The sequence below is a fragment of the Cetorhinus maximus genome, unplaced genomic scaffold (genome assembly GCF_964194155.1).
Source record: "Cetorhinus maximus unplaced genomic scaffold, sCetMax3.hap1.1 HAP1_SCAFFOLD_225, whole genome shotgun sequence".
NCBI lineage: Eukaryota > Metazoa > Chordata > Chondrichthyes > Lamniformes > Cetorhinidae > Cetorhinus > Cetorhinus maximus.
The window spans coordinates 412,550-430,193 of NW_027596194.1; the positions used below are offsets into that span (position 1 = coordinate 412,550).

The 17,644-nt window shown below is 49.3% G+C and overlaps 1 protein-coding gene across 1 annotated transcript in view; it reads right to left on the reverse strand.

Moving 5' to 3' along the window:
* LOC144673057 (collagen alpha-1(XVIII) chain-like) overlaps positions 1 to 15,789 on the reverse strand; it is a 221,270-nt gene extending 205,481 nt beyond the window's left edge. The window contains exons 1-2 of the mRNA XM_078535054.1: positions 15,718 to 15,789; positions 15,513 to 15,586 (exon numbers count right to left, since the gene is read on the reverse strand). Coding sequence (XP_078391180.1) covers positions 15,513 to 15,586; positions 15,718 to 15,731 — 88 coding nt within the window. The 5' untranslated portion in view covers positions 15,732 to 15,789. The remainder of the gene's footprint in view (positions 1 to 15,512; positions 15,587 to 15,717) is intronic.
* Positions 15,790 to 17,644: the final 1,855 nt, after the last annotated feature.

Genomic DNA, 17,644 nt, shown 5'->3' on the forward strand with positions numbered 1-17,644 from the left:
GTTCACAGTTGCAAGGAGGTAGAATAGCTGCAGTACATGCATGCACGCACACAAAACCGAATACAGATAGGAGGCCCCTGACGGATTTAAGCTGCCAATGGTCTTATCTGACCACCCAGCTACAACTAGCAGATGGGTCCTAGCAAAAGAAGTCAGGGATCGTCCATCTCCAGCCATCAGGAGCTCCGTTCAAGGAGGAGAGGCTTTTAATTGCAGCCTCAACCTCCTGTCAACTCAGGTTCTGACACATGGTCGATAAGGCTGAAATATTTCAGCCTTTTCCATTTCGTGTGAGGAATGCATTGTCGGGGGTGGGGAGCTAAGGCAAAGCTGAACCTGGCTTTTTTTTCTGATAATGGAAGTAACACAAACACTTGCACGTCTTTTAACAACGAACGTATGCAGAAACGAAGAGGTTGTAAACGATTCCGAGTAGCACAAACGAGTTTATAGCAGGAGCCACGAACCAGCATTTGCTAAATTCAGTTTGGAACTTGGCATTATTTCACCATTCCGCCATTTTCTTTTGCCACAACCTGTGTGTGTATCTGGGTAATACCACATTGTTAAAAAGACTTCTGTTGGTTAAGCAATCCCTTGTGTGGCATTGCGTTCGGAGGTCTCGTTACTAGATGCCGATGTTAACACTGCTTTATTACAGAATTGTTGGCAGTTCATCAACCCACCCTACCCCCTCACCCCTCACCCCCACCCCCAACAATGCCCGTGTACTTACATTGGCTCCCCATCCATCAACGAGGCAAATTTAAAATCATCCTCCTGGTTTCCAAATCCCACCATGGTCTCACGCCCTCTCTGCCTCGATAGCCTCCACCTGCCCTATACCCCTTCAAGATCCCTGGGCGCCTTCAATTCCGGCTCTTGCGCACTCCTTCCCCCACCCCACACAACTATTTGCAAATGCGCCTTCCGCTGCCTCGATCCTAAGCTCCGGAATTCCCTCCCTAAATCTTTCCATCGCTTTACCCCCTCTCTGCTCTTCTAAGATCCTCCTTACAAGCCATGTCTTCCCACCAAGCTGAACTAACATCTCTTTAGGTGGCCTGGTCGCACTTTTCATTGTATTACATTAAAGGTGCTATATAAATGCAATTTCTGATGACAGTCTCTGACTCTAGTGGAGTGACAGTGCAATCCTTACACCTGGTAATGACCGTAGTTGAGTTGAGTGGACATTCAGGGTTCACACCCCATTATTGACACCCCCCACAATTTTTGCAATGCAAGGGAGCTGTTTTTTTATTCAACAACAAAGAAAAAAATAATCAACCTATTACAAACGATCGTGTCTACATCTCCGCCAAGCCCACCACATGCGCTGCTGGGTCTGTAGAGCAGCGAGTGATGTAGGCCGAGGGTCACTTTGGCCCCTAAAGCTTCCCTGTTGGGAGCTCAAACCCACCGTCAACAGCTTGGTTCACTTAAATGGCACACCTTGGCGGCTGCAATTATTTCAATTGTAGGTACACAAAGGACTATTGTTGACGAGAGTAAATCGGTTTATAAAGGTGGGACCGTTAAATGGAACCATGTATACAAGTGCTCAGACTAACTTTAAACACAGGTGTAATGTAGGTACACAGTCCCTTGGAAAGTCTTTTTTTTTTCAAATGTAAGGTGACTTGATGAATGCCCTCAGGGCACCACTTTTATCTGCACCTAATCCCTCCGAGTTTCCCAAAGATGTGGAAATCTTCTGAATTATGATGTTTCAGAAAGTTTGCCTTAATCCCTCTTAGTGCAAGTCAGGACATATCTCCAGCCTCACTCACAGGGATTTTGCTCCCATCACCAAGGGTAACCCAGACTGAACTGATAAGGAGAGGTCAGGCAGCCACACAGCAACCCTCTCACGAGGTGACACCTCAGTGAGAATAGCTTTTACTCCCAGGCTTACTCACAATACCCCATTTACAGGGCCAGCCGTACCTCTCGCCCGAACGCTACAATACCCAAGACATCAGGGGGCGAGGGGGAAATAGGCACAAGGCAAGTGGCCACTGACCACAAGCCTTAACATTTCACCTGCCAACGTGCAGGCGGGCTCAGCTCCCACTCTCAGCCAAGACAACCACTTCGGGGGCACACTTAACATAGCAAAATGTCCCCAAAGTGTTTCACAGGAGGTGGCATCAGCCAAAATTTGATGTCAAGTTATGCTCAAAAGAGATATTAGAAGATGGAAGTAGGTTTTAAGGAGGTTCTTAAAAGAGGAGAGAGATAGAGAGCGAAAGCGAGAGCAAGAGCGAGATAGAGAGCGAGACAGAGAGCGAGACAGAGAGCGAGACAGAGAGCGAGATAGAGAGCGAGAGCGAGATAGAGAGCGAGATAGAGAGTGAGATAGAGAGCGAGATAGAGAGCGAGAGGGAGATAGAGAGCGAGACAGAGAGCGAGACAGAGAGCGAGATAGAGAGCGAGATAGAGAGCGAGATAGAGATAGAGAGCGAGATAGAGAGCGAGACAGAGAGTGAGATAGAGAGCGAGAGCGAGATAGAGAGCGAGATAGAGAGTGAGATAGAGAGCGAGATAGAGAGCGAGAGGGAGATAGAGAGCGAGACAGAGAGCGAGACAGAGAGCGAGATAGAGAGCGAGAGCGAGATAGAGAGCGAGAGCGAGATAGAGAGCGAGATAGAGAGCGAGATAGAGAGCGAGATAGAGAGCGAGATAGAGAGCGAGATAGAGAGCGAGATAGAGAGCGAGAGCGAGATAGAGAGCGAGATAGAGAGCGAGAGCGAGATAGAGAGCGAGATAGAGAGCGAGATAGAGAGCGAGATAGAGATAGAGAGCGAGATAGAGAGCGAGATAGAGATAGAGAGCGAGATAGAGAGCGAGATAGAGAGCGAGATAGAGAGCGAGATAGAGAGCGAGATAGAGAGCGAGATAGAGATAGAGAGCGAGATAGAGATAGAGAGCGAGATAGAGATAGAGATAGAGAGCGAGATAGAGAGCGAGATAGAGATAGAGAGCGAGATAGAGATAGAGAGCGAGATAGAGATAGAGAGCGAGATAGAGAGCGAGATAGAGATAGAGAGTGAGATAGAGAGCGAGAACGAGATAGAGAGCGAGATAGAGAACGAGATAGAGAGCGAGATAGAGAGCGAGATAGAGAGCGAGATAGAGAGCGAGATAGAGAGCGAGATAGAGAGCGAGATAGAGATAGAGATAGAGAGCGAGATAGAGAGCGAGATAGAGATAGAGAGCGAGATAGAGATAGAGAGCGAGATAGAGATAGAGAGCGAGATAGAGATAGAGAGCGAGATAGAGAGCGAGATAGAGATAGAGAGTGAGATAGAGAGCGAGAACGAGATAGAGAGCGAGATAGAGAACGAGATAGAGAGCGAGATAGAGAGCGAGATAGAGAGCGAGATAGAGAGCGAGATAGAGAGCGAGATAGAGAGCGAGATAGAGAGCGAGATAGAGAGCGAGATAGAGAGCGAGAGCGAGATAGAGAGCGAGACAGAGAGCGAGATAGAGAGCGAGATAGAGATAGAGAGCGAGATAGAGAGCGAGATGGAGATAGAGAGCGAGATAGAGAGCGAGATGGAGATAGAGAGCGAGATGGAGATAGAGAGCGAGATAGAGAGCGAGATAGAGAGCGAGATAGAGAGCGAGATAGAGAGCGAGATAGAGAGCGAGATAGAGAGCGAGATAGAGAGCGAGATAGAGAGCGAGATAGAGAGCGAGATACAGAGCGAGATACAGAGCGAGAGCGAGAGTGAGATAGAGAGCGAGATAGAGAGCGAGATAGAGAGTGAGATAGAGAGCGAGATAGAGAGCGAGAGCGAGATAGAGAGTGAGATAGAGAACGAGAGCGAGATAGAGAGCGAGATACAGAGCGAGAGCGAGATAGAGATAGAGAGCGAGATAGAGAGTGAGATAGAGAGTGAGATAGAGAGCGAGATAGAGAGCGAGATAGAGAGCGAGAGCGAGATAGAGAGTGAGATAGAGAGCGAGAGCGAGATAGAGAGCGAGATACAGAGCGAGAGCGAGATAGAGATAGAGAGCGAGATAGAGAGATAGAGAGCGAGATAGAGAGTGAGATAGAGAGTGAGATAGAGAGCGAGATAGAGAGCGAGATAGAGAGCGAGATAGAGAGCGAGAGCGAGATAGAGAGTGAGATAGAGAGCGAGAGCGAGATAGAGAGCGAGATACAGAGCGAGAGCGAGATAGAGATAGAGAGCGAGATAGAGAGTGAGATAGAGAGCGAGATAGAGAGCGAGATAGAGAGCGAGATAGAGAGCGAGATAGAGAGCGAGAGCGAGATAGAGAGCGAGATAGAGAGCGAGATAGAGATAGAGAGCGAGATAGAGATAGAGAGCGAGCTAGAGAGCGAGATAGAGAGCGAGAGCGAGATACAGAGCGAGATACAGAGCGAGATACAGAGCGAGATACAGAGCGAGAGTGAGATAGAGAGCGAGATAGAGAGTGAGATAGAGAGTGAGATAGAGAGCAAGATAGAGAGCGAGAGCGAGATAGAGAGTGAGATAGAGAGCGAGAGCGAGATAGAGAGCGAGATACAGAGCGAGAGCGAGATAGAGATAGAGAGCGAGATAGAGAGCGAGATAGAGAGCGAGATAGAGAGCGAGATAGAGAGCGAGATAGAGAGCGAGATAGAGAGCGAGAGCGAGATAGAGAGCGAGAGCGAGATAGAGAGCGAGAGCGAGATAGAGAGCGAGATAGAGATAGAGAGCGAGATAGAGATAGAGAGCGAGATAGAGATAGAGAGCGAGATAGAGAGCGAGAACGAGATAGAGAGCGAGATAGAGAGCGAGATAGAGAGCGAGATAGAGATAGCGGGCGAGATAGAGGGCGAGATAGAGAGTGAGATAGAGAGCGAGAGCGAGATAGAGAGCGAGATAGAGAGCGAGATAGAGAGCGAGATAGAGAGCGAGATAGAGAGCGAGATAGTGAGCGAGATAGAGAGCGAGATAGAGATAGAGAGCGAGATACAGAGAGAGATAGAGAGCGAGATAGAGAGCGAGACAGAGAGCGAGACAGAGATAGAGAGCGAGATAGAGATAGAGAGCGAGATAGAGAGCGAGATAGAGAGCAAGATAGAGAGCGAGAGCGAGATAGAGAGCGAGATAGAGAGCGAGAGCGAGATAGAGAGCGAGATAGAGAGCGAGATAGAGAGCGAGATAGAGAGCGAGATACAGACAGAGCGCGAGATAGAGAGCGAGAGCGAGATAGAGATAGAGAGCGAGATAGAGAGCGAGATAGAGAGCGAGATAGAGAGCGAGATACAGACAGAGCGCGAGATAGAGAGCGAGATAGAGATAGAGAGCGAAATAGAGATAGAGAGCGAGATAGAAATAGAGAGCGAGATGGAGAGTGAGATGGAGAGCGAGATAGAGAGCGAGATAGAGAGCGAGATAGAGAGCGAGAGCGAGAGCGAGATAGAGAGCGAGGTAGAGATCGAGATAGAGAGCGAGATAGAGAGCGAGATAGAGAGCGAGATAGAGAGCGAGAGCGAGATAGAGAGCGAGGTAGAGATCGAGATAGAGAGCGAGATAGAGATAGAGAGCGAGATAGAGATAGAGAGCGAGATAGAGAGCGAGATAGAGAGCGAGATAGAGAGCGAGATAGAGAGCGAGATAGAGATAGAGAGCGAGAGCGAGATAGAGAGCGAGAGCGAGATAGAGAGCGAGATAGAGAGCGAGATAGAGAGCGAGATAGAGAGCGAGATAGAGAGCGAGAGCGAGATAGAGATAGAGTGCGAGAGGGAGATAGAGAGCGAGAGGGAGATAGAGATAGAGAGCGAGATAGAGAGCGAGATAGAGAGTGAGATAGAGAGCGAGATAGAGAGTGAGATAGAGATAGAGAGCGAGATAGAGATAGAGAGCGAGATAGAGATAGAGAGCAAGATAGAGAGTGGGATAGAGAGCGAGATAGAGATAGAGAGCGAGATAGAGATAGAGAGCGAGATAGAGATAGAGAGCGAGATAGAGATAGAGAGCGAGATAGAGATAGAGAGCGAGATAGAGAGCGAGATAGAGAGCAAGGTAGAGATAGAGAGCGAGGTAGAGATAGAGAGCGAGGTAGAGAGCGAGATAGAGAGCGAGAGGGAGATAGAGAGCGAGATAGAGAGCGAGATAGAGAGCGAGATAGAGAGCGAGAGGGAGATAGAGAGCGAGAGGGAGATAGAGAGCGAGATGGAGATAGAAAACGAGATGGAGATAGAGAGCGAGATGTAGATAGAGAGCGAGATAGAGAGCGAGATAGAGAGCGAGATAGAGAGCGAGAGGGAGATAGAGAGCGAGATGGAGAGCAAGAGCGAGATCGAGATAGAGAGCGAGATAGAGATAGAGAGCGAGATAGAGAGCGAGGTAGAGATAGAGAGCGAGGTAGAGATAGAGAGCGAGGTAGAGAGCGAGATAGAGAGCGAGAGGGAGATAGAGAGCGAGATAGAGAGCGAGATAGAGAGCGAGATAGAGAGCGAGAGGGAGATAGAGAGCGAGAGGGAGATAGAGAGCGAGATGGAGATAGAGAGCGAGATGGAGATAGAGAGCGAGATAGAGAGCGAGAGGGAGATAGAGAGCGAGATGGAGAGCAAGAGCGAGATCGAGATAGAGAGCGAGATAGATAGAGAGCGAGATAGAGAGCGAGATAGAGAGCGAGATAGAGAGCGAGATAGAGAGCGAGATAGAGAGCGAGATAGAGATAGAGAGCGAGATAGAGAGCGAGATAGAGAGCAAGATGGAGAGCGAGAGGGAGATAGAGAGCGAGATAGAGAGCGAGATCGAGATAGAGAGCGAGATAGAGAGCGAGATGGAGAGCGAGAGCGAGATAGAGATAGAGAGCGAGATAGAGAGCGAGATAGAGAGCGAGAGCGAGAGAGAGAGCGAGAGAGAGAGCGAGAGAGAGAGCGAGATAGAGAGCGAGATAGAGAGCGAGATAGAGAGCGAGATAGAGATAGAGAGCAAGATAGAGATAGACAGCGAGATAGAGATAGAGATAGAGAGCGAGATAGAGAGCGAGATAGAGATAGAGAGCAAGATAGAGATAGAGAGCGAGATAGAGAGCGAGATAGAGAGCGAGATGGAGAGCGAGAGCGAGATAGAGAGCGAGATCGAGATAGAGAGCGAGATAGAGAGCGAGATGGAGAGCGAGATGGAGAGCGAGATGGAGAGCGAGATGGAGAGCGAGAGCGAGATAGAGATCGAGAGCGAGATAGAGAGCGAGATAGAGAGCGAGAGCGAGATAGAGAGCGAGATAGAGAGCGAGATAGAGAGCGAGATAGAGAGCGAGATAGAGATAGAGAGCGAGAGAGAGAGCGAGAGAGAGAGCGAGATAGAGATAGAGAGCAAGATAGAGATAGACAGCGAGATAGAGAGCGAGATAGAGATAGAGAGCGAGATAGAGATAGAGAGCGAGATAGAGATAGAGAGCGAGATAGAGATAGAGATAGAGAGCGAGATAGAGATAGAGAGCGAGATAGAGATAGAGAGCGAGATGGAGAGCGAGATAGAGAGCGAGATAGAGATAGAGACCGAGATAGAGATAGAGAGCGAGATAGTGATAGAGAGCGAGATAGAGAGCGAGATAGAGAGCGAGATAGAGATAGAGAGCGAGATAGAGAGCGAGATAGAGAGCGAGATAGAGATAGAGATATAGATAGAGATAGAGAGCGAGATAGAGAGCGAGATAGAGAGCGAGATAGAGAGCGAGATAGAGATAGAGAGCGAGATAGAGGTAGAGAGCGAGATAGAGATAGAGATAGAGAGCGAGATAGAGAGCGAGATAGAGAGCGAGATAGAGAGCGAGATAGAGATAGAGAGCGAGATAGAGATAGAGAGCGAGATAGAGATAGAGAGCGAGATAGAGAGCGAGATAGAGAGCGAGATAGAGAGCGAGATAGAGAGCGAGATAGAGATAGAGAGCGAGATAGAGAGCGAGATAGAGAGCAAGATGGAGAGCGAGAGGGAGATAGAGAGCGAGATAGAGAGCGAGATCGAGATAGAGAGCGAGATAGAGAGCGAGATGGAGAGCGAGAGCGAGATAGAGATAGAGAGCGAGATAGAGAGCGAGATAGAGAGCGAGAGCGAGAGAGAGAGCGAGAGAGAGAGCGAGAGAGAGAGCGAGATAGAGAGCGAGATAGAGATAGAGAGCAAGATAGAGATAGACAGCGAGATAGAGATAGAGATAGAGAGCGAGATAGAGAGCGAGATAGAGATAGAGAGCAAGATAGAGATAGAGAGCGAGATAGAGAGCGAGATAGAGAGCGAGATGGAGAGCGAGAGCGAGATAGAGAGCGAGATCGAGATAGAGAGCGAGATCGAGATAGAGAGCGAGATGGAGAGCGAGATGGAGAGCGAGATGGAGAGCGAGAGCGAGATAGAGATCGAGAGCGAGATAGAGAGCGAGATAGAGAGCGAGAGCGAGATAGAGAGCGAGATAGAGAGCGAGATAGAGAGCGAGATAGAGAGCGAGATAGAGAGCGAGATAGAGATAGAGAGCGAGAGAGAGAGCGAGAGAGAGAGCGAGATAGAGATAGAGAGCAAGATAGAGATAGACAGCGAGATAGAGAGCGAGATAGAGATAGAGAGCGAGATAGAGATAGAGAGCGAGATAGAGATAGAGAGCGAGATAGAGATAGAGATAGAGAGCGAGATAGAGATAGAGAGCGAGATGGAGAGCGAGATAGAGAGCGAGATAGAGATAGAGACCGAGATAGAGATAGAGAGCGAGATAGTGATAGAGAGCGAGATAGAGAGCGAGATAGAGAGCGAGATAGAGATAGAGAGCGAGATAGAGAGCGAGATAGAGAGCGAGATAGAGAGCGAGATAGAGATAGAGATATAGATAGAGATAGAGAGCGAGATAGAGAGCGAGATAGAGAGCGAGATAGAGAGCGAGAGCGAGATAGAGATAGAGATAGAGAGCGAGATAGAGAGCGAGATAGAGAGCGAGATAGAGATAGAGAGCGAGATAGAGATAGAGAGCGAGATAGAGATAGAGAGCGAGATAGAGAGCGAGATAGAGAGCGAGATAGAGAGCGAGATAGAGAGCGAGATAGAGAGCGAGATAGAGATAGAGAGCGAGATAGAGATAGAGAGCGAGATAGAGATAGAGATAGAGAGCGAGATAGAGATAGAGAGCGAGATAGAGTGCGAGATAGAGATAGAGAGCGAGATAGAGAGCGAGATAGAGAGCGAGATAGAGAGCGAGATAGAGATAGAGAGCGAGATAGAGAGCGAAATAGAGAGCGAGAGCGAGATAGAGAGCGAGATAGAGATAGAGAGCGAGATAGAGAGTGGGATAGAGAGCGAGATAGAGATAGAGAGCGAGATAGAGAGCGAGATAGAGAGCGAGATAGAGATAGAGAGCGAGATAGAGAGCGAGATAGAGATAGAGAGCGAGATAGAGATAGAGAGCGAGATAGAGAGCGAGGTAGAGATAGAGAGCGAAGCAGAGATAGAGAGCGAGGTAGAGATAGAGAGCGAGGTAGAGAGCGAGATAGAGAGCGAGAGGGAGATAGAGGGGGAGATAGAGAGCGAGATAGAGAGCGAGATAGAGAGCCAGATAGAGAGCCAGATAGAGATAGAGAGCGAGATAGAGATAGAGAGCGAGATAGAGAACGAGATAGAGAGCGAGATAGTGAGCGAGATAGTGAGCGAGATAGAGAGCGAGATAGAGAGCGAGGTAGAGAGCGAGGTAGAGAGCGAGGTAGAGATAGAGAGCGAGGTAGAGATAGAGAGCGAGGTAGAGATAGAGAGCGAGATAGAGAGCGAGATAGAGAGCGAAATAGAGAGCGAAATAGAGAGCGAGATAGAGAGCGAGATAGAGAGCGAGATAGAGAGCGAGATAGGGAGCGAGATAGAGAGCGAGATAGAGAGCGAGATAGAGATAGAGAGCGCGATAGAGAGCGAGATAGAGATAGAGATAGAGAGATAAAGAGGTTTAGGGAGGCTTTCCAAAGCACAGACACCGGTGACATGGGGATTAAAATCGAGGATGCACAAGAGGCCAGAGTTGGAGGAGTGCGGAGATTCCTCAGGACTGGGGGAAGAGGTAGGGAGAGGTGACACCATGAAGGAATGTGAACAGAAGGATGAAAATTTTAAAAATCGACGTGTTGTCGGACCAGCAGCCAATGTAACAACCGATCACTGGGGTGACAACGAGTATTGTGGGAGTGGAGGTGGCAGGAGGAGAAACCACTTTGCAGAAATATACTGGCGTTTTGGTACAGGTGGGTGTGAAGCCGAGGATGGTTGGGCCCAAAGAGATGGACGGCAGAGGAGAGGCTTTGTCAACGTTAGAAAGAACATTGAAACAAAGCACACAGAGTGATATTTATACCCGAAACAGGGAGAATATTTAACTGTAGAACATTTCACCCCAGTCCATCCTGGATTAACAACTGGATAAACGACAGCTTCCAAACGAGTTCATACATAAACATGGTTCAGCAGGAGCTCCTGCCCCTCTGAGCAGAAGGTCGTAGGGTTCAAGTCTCACTCCAGAGATTTTAAACAGAAAATCCAGGTCGAAATTCCCACTGCAGTTCATACAATGCATTCTTTTGAACGAGATATTAAACTAGAGTCCTGTCTACCCTCAGAGATGTAAAAGATCTGTGGCACTATTTCAAAGAAGAGCAGGGGCCCTTCCTCCTCTGTCCTAGGATCAATATTTATCCCTCAACCAACGTCACTGAAAACGATGTGGCCATTATCGCACTGCTGTTTGTGGGAGCTTGCTATACACAAATTGGCTGCCACGTTTCCAAAGTGACTAGACTTCAAAGTACTTCATCGGCTATGAAGAGCTTTGGGGCATCCAAAGGTTGTGAAAAGCAAACTTTATCAAATGCAACCTTTTCCCAGTATGCACAAGTACTTGTGCAGGACAGAGGGGCAAGGGCCGGGCTAGGTTAGTATAATCAAAACCTTACCAATTGCAACACAACTGCATTTCACAGCCAGACAATGTTTAGAGATGCCAATTGCATTTACTGGAGATTGACTTGTGTCCCTATAAAAAGGGACAGACTGAAACTGGAGTTGTACGGGTGAGGAGGTGTAAGCTTGTAATGCGTATTTCTGTAAATAAAGTTGCGTAAAGATTGGCTCCAGTTCTACCCTCCATCACCTTGCTCTCTGGAATATAACAAGATGTTAGCTCTCAATTACCTAACAACCTCCCTCGTCACTAACAAAAAGAATCAAAAGATGTTAGCTTAAAAGGACATCCAAGGTCAGTAAAATGTCATCACTGCCCTATGACACTGCGCTCCACAAGACATTCGCTCTGTGAAATATTTGAAAAGGGACCAAAAACCACAGAACTTGAAGCACTAGAACATTCCATTTGCCAGAAACAGCAATTCCCAAAAGGCTTTAAGTTTTATTTTACAATGCAAAATCCTACCACTAACTCCAAATGAATTGCAGAAAAGTCAACCATCCCATTAAAGGAGAAAGGGATTGCTGTTTATATCATTAAGGATTGTGCTTCATCGAAGGACAAAAGCAGTTTCTGGTGCCTGCATATCTCCCGAAACGCTGTGATAGTAAACGCCAATGCTCCCAATTCGGAGTCCCAATTTCATCCCCGGAAACACAGTAAACCACTGTGCACTTGATCTGCGTGCAGAAATGTACAGATCAGAGTGGGGAAAAGGCCACCTTCCAGCATAATTCAACCAAACCTGTTGGCAAAGGAGTTTATGTATGCCTGCCGGTTGAACACAAGTTTGTACTGGTTTGTACCTACACAGAGTCTGCACCCACTGTAACCTGAGCTCATCCATAACTCTGCTCCGCCATACCTTAACTTTTGCCAAGCCCCGTTCGCCCACCACACCCACTGCTTGCTGCCTACATGGACTCCCCACCTCCTCCATGGATTCAACCCCCCACCGCCACCCCATCTATCTCTGCAGCCCCTCGGAAGCGCCTGGTGCCTCTTGTGCAGGGCCAGCTCCCGTTGCTCCATCACTGGCAGTCGTGACTTCAGCTGCCTTTGCCCGAAACCTGAATTCCCACTCCCCCCACTCCCCCCACCCACAAAACCTCTCTCACCTCCCCCTTTAAGACGCTCCTTAATGCTTATACCCAGGCGTCAGCCAATTCATTACCTAGTCAAAAAATACAACTGTGTATACCTGTATTAGAGCCCAAAACTCTCAGACTCAGATACTCAGTTCTGACATGCAGCTTGAATTACACACAGGTCAGGGCACCACCTTTAGCACTCTCATCAAATATGCAAATCTGCACACCGCGGTGTATTCTTAAGCCTGGGCGCATTCAGAGATCACGCCCACCGTGAATTTCGAGCGTGCAAACTCCTCCCACTGCACGTGAACTTTGTAATTGCGACAGGTGTCCCCGTTCTCACTCCTCCCACTCCCCAAAGCCTGTCCATTAACAAGGCACCAGTCAGGGGTGTGATGGAACACTCCCCTCTTGTCTGGATGAGTGCATCCCCAACAACACAAGAAGCTTGACACCATCCAGGACAAGGCAGCCGCTTGATTTGTACCCCATCCACACAACATTCACTCCCTCCACCACCGACGCACAGTGGCAGCAGTGTGTGCACCATCTACAAGATGCACTGCAGGAACTCACCAAGGCACCTTCCAAACCCATGATCACTACCATCTAGAAGGACAAGGGCAACAGACACATGGGAACACCACCACCTGGAAGTTCCCCTCCAAGCCACACAGTATCTTGACTTGGAAATATATCGGCCGTTCCTTCACTGTCGCTGGGTCAAAATCCTGGGACTCCCTCCCTAACAGCACTGTGGGTGTACCTACACCACAGGGACTGCAGCGGTTCAAGAAGGCAGCTCACCACCACCTTCTCAAGGGGCAATTAGGGATGGGCAATAAATGCTGGCCTAGACAGCGACATCCACATCCCGTGAAAGAATTAAAAATCCCAATGCTGTTCATTATGGTTCAGCCCCCAGGCAATGAATGCCACTCTATTATCAATGACCAGGCCTTACGGAAGAACCGTGGGGGAACTCTTTCTCTGGAAATAAAAGATCCTGCATTTCAACTTTCAACCCTTCAGACCTTCCCAAAGCACTTTGCAACCAATGAAATGCTTTTCCAGTGTTAAGAGCTGTGGTTTCGAAGGCAGACGTGGCTGACAATTTACACACAGCAAGACTGTGCAGACAACAATGAGATAAATGTCTAGATAACCTGTTTCAGTGATGGTGGTTGAGGGGTAAATATTGGCTCCTGATCTTTCTCGAATACTGCTAAGGGATATTTTACGTTCACCTTAAGGGGACTGAGCTCCGTTTAACATCTGATCTAAAAGGCAACAGTGAAAGTGCGGCCGCCTCCGGAGTGTTTCCTGTTCAGGTGGCTGGAATGGGATGCGAACCCACAGCCTTCGGGCTCAGGAGGTGAGGCCACAACCAGCCGTGCTGCCTCCTTTCATACTCCGCACCCAGTCACACCCTCCCGAAAAAAAAATACACAATAACCAGTTTCTATTCGGAAACGCCAGCCCGATTTCATCGACAAAACGGGATTTCGGCCCGCACCTCTTGCACATTCAAGATGCCACATCCTCGCCCTCTCGGGTCAATGTGGAAAGACCCCCCGGCGCTATGTGGAAGAAGTACAGGGGAGTTCTCCACGCCCGCCCATGCCCCCCTCGGGTATCCTGGTCAATATCTATCCCTCAGTCAGCATCACTGGAGAGTGGATTATCTCGGTCGTATCTCACATTGCTGCTTGTGGGAGCTGGCTGTGCATCGCCCAGCTGCCGCATTCCCTACATTGTAACAATAGCTACACACTTCAAAGAAGTATTTCATTAGCTGCAAAGCGCCTTGGGGTGCCCTGCAGTTATAAAAGGCACTATATAAATGCAAGTTTTCTCGGGTCCACCTCCGGGCCAGTCCATTAATAGGTCCTCAAGTGTATATATATATATTTTTTTAAAATCACACATAGGCTTTGTACGCTCTACAGGTCACACTAGATCTACAATGACCCTTCCTTGCTGGATCTCGGAGAGAGGTTTCTGAAGCAGTGATGAATTAGACCGTGCCGATTGGCGGTATGAACCCTCCTGCTGGGGCCAAACACAGCTGAGCATCCAACAGCTCAAACACGTTACAGGGCGCAAGAAGGGCGAATAGAGGCACCGGAGAACTTGCAGAGGAGGTTTACAAGGGCACCCGAACCGAGAGGCAACAGTTATCAGGAAAGCCCGGGACTCCTTCCCCTGGAAGAAAGGCCGCCGGGTGACCCGGACATCTTTACAACTAAGAATGGCTTCGACTCCGAGGTTTAGAGAAGATGGACCCGCGCGTGAGGGGCCCCGAAACCGGTCATAAGTCGTCTTCTTGGGATCGGAGGGGGAGGTGGGGGGTGACTTGCTTCCAGTCCGGTTCGATGGGGTCCGAGATGACCGATAAGCCCAGTGGCGTGATCGGCGGGCACTGCCCCACGCAGGGCAGGTGGTGCTCAAGGGGTCTGGGTGGTCTGTGCACTCCCTCTGGCACCCCGGCCTCACCCCTGCGCATCCCCGAGCAAGTTGCTTATCTCTCGGCGCCTTCCCGGGTGTGCCTTCTCCGCTCTGATTGGGGGGGCACAAGCCAGGGTCTCCCGCGAGTCGGCGGGGCTGTTCGATCTCTCCGGGGGGATGTTTTGAGGGCATCCCAGTTTCCTGGGAGTCTCCTGCAGAGCTCGAGTGAGTCGCAGTGTCAGATAGTCACTGATACGGGGAGCTCAGGAGAGACGTCTTCACCCAGCCAGAGAGAGTGGCGAGAAGGTAGAGCCCACTACCCCAGGGAGCGGCTGGAATGAATGGCATTGATACATTTAAAGGGTAGGCTAGGTCGGCCAATGAGGGGCTCACATTGGTGTACAAATACCAGCACCAGCACAGACCAGCTGGGCCGAATGGCCAAGCAAAGCAATATAAACTGGGGGGGGGCCACATGAGAAACTTGAAATTAAAAAAAATACACACAACTGATCAAAAAGTTGCAGCAACGTTTTGAAAAAAAAAGCTTTCTGTCACATATCCCTGTTACTTTCAGAAAGGCTGAGAGGTAAAGTCACCCCCCCAACCACCCACCCACCCCACCCCAGCCTTGAAATGTGTCGCAGGGAGTCTTAAACTACACAACGAGGGAGTCCTGCAGCTGGAGATCACCAGGGCATGTTGAAACTCATTCAGAACCACCACCCCCCCCCTACAAACTTCCCCACTCCCCAGTAGCCCAAGACAAGTAGCTCCAGATTCCCAAAAGTTCTGCCCCCAAAAAAGTCACACATTCACCCCCACCAAACTAAACTGACACCCACATCCACCAGCAAACCCACCACCACCCCCAACCCCTTCAAAAGTTGCACAGCACTAACAGTGAATGATCAGCTCTTAAGCCTCTGTACAAACACAGCATTTTGAGACGAGCTGGTTAAACAGCTCCGAGCCCCTGCGCACACACAGACACACACACACACATGTATAGAGAGAGAGAGAGAGAGAGAGAGGTTTTACCTGGATCCTGGGCAGCTGTTGGTGTGCTGAGGGACAGCAGAACGAGAATCGCTGGTTCCCACCACGAGTGGCACCTGCAACAAGGGGAAAAGCGAACGAAGGGAATGTGACTTGTGAAAATTCGCCAGCGAGAAACTCTCCAAAAAGGGTAGCGCTGATCCAAAAAATATAAAAGCAGCAGGGTCAAGAAATGTGATGGACTCACCTTCTCATGGGCATGATGACTGCTGCAGCTTAGGGGTGGGGGAGAGAAACTTACATGAAACACACACACACACGAAGCAGGCTTAGGGGGGGGTTTAACTTTCCCCCCACCCACCAACCACCGTGGAGTCTGTGATACTTAACTGAACAGCTGACTCTCAAGCAGAGCAAGTGTTCAAGACCAGAGAGAGAGAGAGAGAGAGGGAGGTGGGGGTGGAGGGAGGGAAGTAAAGTTTAAACTCTCACTGCCCCGGGTTGTGGATTCCCCTGGGTCCTTCCGCCTGGCCAAACAAAAAAAAACAAACAAACCCACCAACCACTCAACTCAACAAACTATTGGTTCCAGTTTGAGTTGACTTTTATTACAGCCATGGGAGCATCGGGGATCTCTGTTCCCCAACAGCACTTCTCGCAGAAGTATATTGCCCACATTTTCATTAAGGCTGGGGTGAGTTCACACTCTGGACTCCCCACCCCCCATTTTTTTTTTGGTCTGGGTCCCTGCACAGCAAGAGGTCAGCAAGGATTTGCGTGAAAAGTTGCTTGTTTCTCGTGTGTTTGATTGCATTTAACTGACTGCTGTTGCACTGTCGTGCCATTGGCCAACTGTACCCCCCGCCACACTTTGTTTGAGTGAGACTGAACTCTTGTGGTGACCCTGGAGCCCTCTTCTGGAGTGCCACCCCACCCCCCCCAGAAACTGAGCTGTCTCGACAAGGAAAAGCCCAAGCCAAGGACCACCCTCGAAACTGGCCCCAACCCCGATTGCTAACTAAAAGATTTGCACAGGGTGGAGATCTGGTTCCCCACCCCCCCTCCCCCAGGCCTCCTTCGAAAGTTTTGAGTTCAGACTTGCAGGTCTCGTGGTCCCTTATGTTGCAACTGCAAACAGGCCTGAGATGGGAGCAAGGGGGTGCATTCCTGCTGAGGAATGGGTGGGGCAGTGGCTATGCACATTGCCCTTTCACCTCCAGGACCCCGCTTTGCCTTTGGGGGTGAGGGGTTGAAGGTCGCCTCTCTCCTCTCCCCGTGCGAATTATTTTCTTTTTAAGCTGCTCCTGTGTCTGGGTCACAGGCTATGAGGGGTGGCTGGTCTATTGAACTCAAGGGTGTGCCACCCACAATAGAGTGTGCCGCCACAAGGTTGTGTGTGACCAGCAGAGCTTTCCCTCATCACCTCACTGTGCTTCAACTCTCCTGGGCGCGTTCCACGCTGGTCCACAACCTCGGTGAAGCCAACACTAATGTTCATCAGTGAACACTAAAGTCGGAGCAAGGACTTCCATGACCTCAGGACTTCCCTAAATACTTTCCGGTACTTTTGAAGGGTGGCGACTGTTGTAATACCAGAAGCGTGGCCGCCAATTTGAAAGCCCCCACAGTGTGGCTTGCAGGATAGCACATTGGCCAGGACACCAGGGAGAAACCCCATTCTCTTAGCGTTGCCAACCCTCCAGGATCGGCCTGGAGTCTCCAGGAATCGAAGATCAATCTCCAGGACACTGCTGTGTGCAACCCTGGGAGAAAAATCATCTGGATGTTAAAAAGATTGTTGGTTTTTTTTGTCATTTTCTATGAACTTTTCCCTTTTCCCAGATACAAAAATATTAGAAATAGTGGAAGGGAAAGGGCTGTTTGGCTGACAGTCAAGCATCATCCAGTTGGGTAATGAGTCTTTGTGTTTTCCGATTGATGTATGGAGGCCGTATGTCACAAGGATGGATGTGTTGGCCGACTAATGGCTGGAAAGTGGGGGCAAGTCATGTGAGGAAACCTCCAGGAATCCATTTAACCACAGTTGGCAACCATAATTGCTCTTCTTCATAATAGTATCATGGGATTTTTTGCATCCACCTGAGAGGGCAGATGGGAGCCTCAATTTAACATCTCATCAGAAAGATAGCATCTCCAACAATGCAGCACTTCCT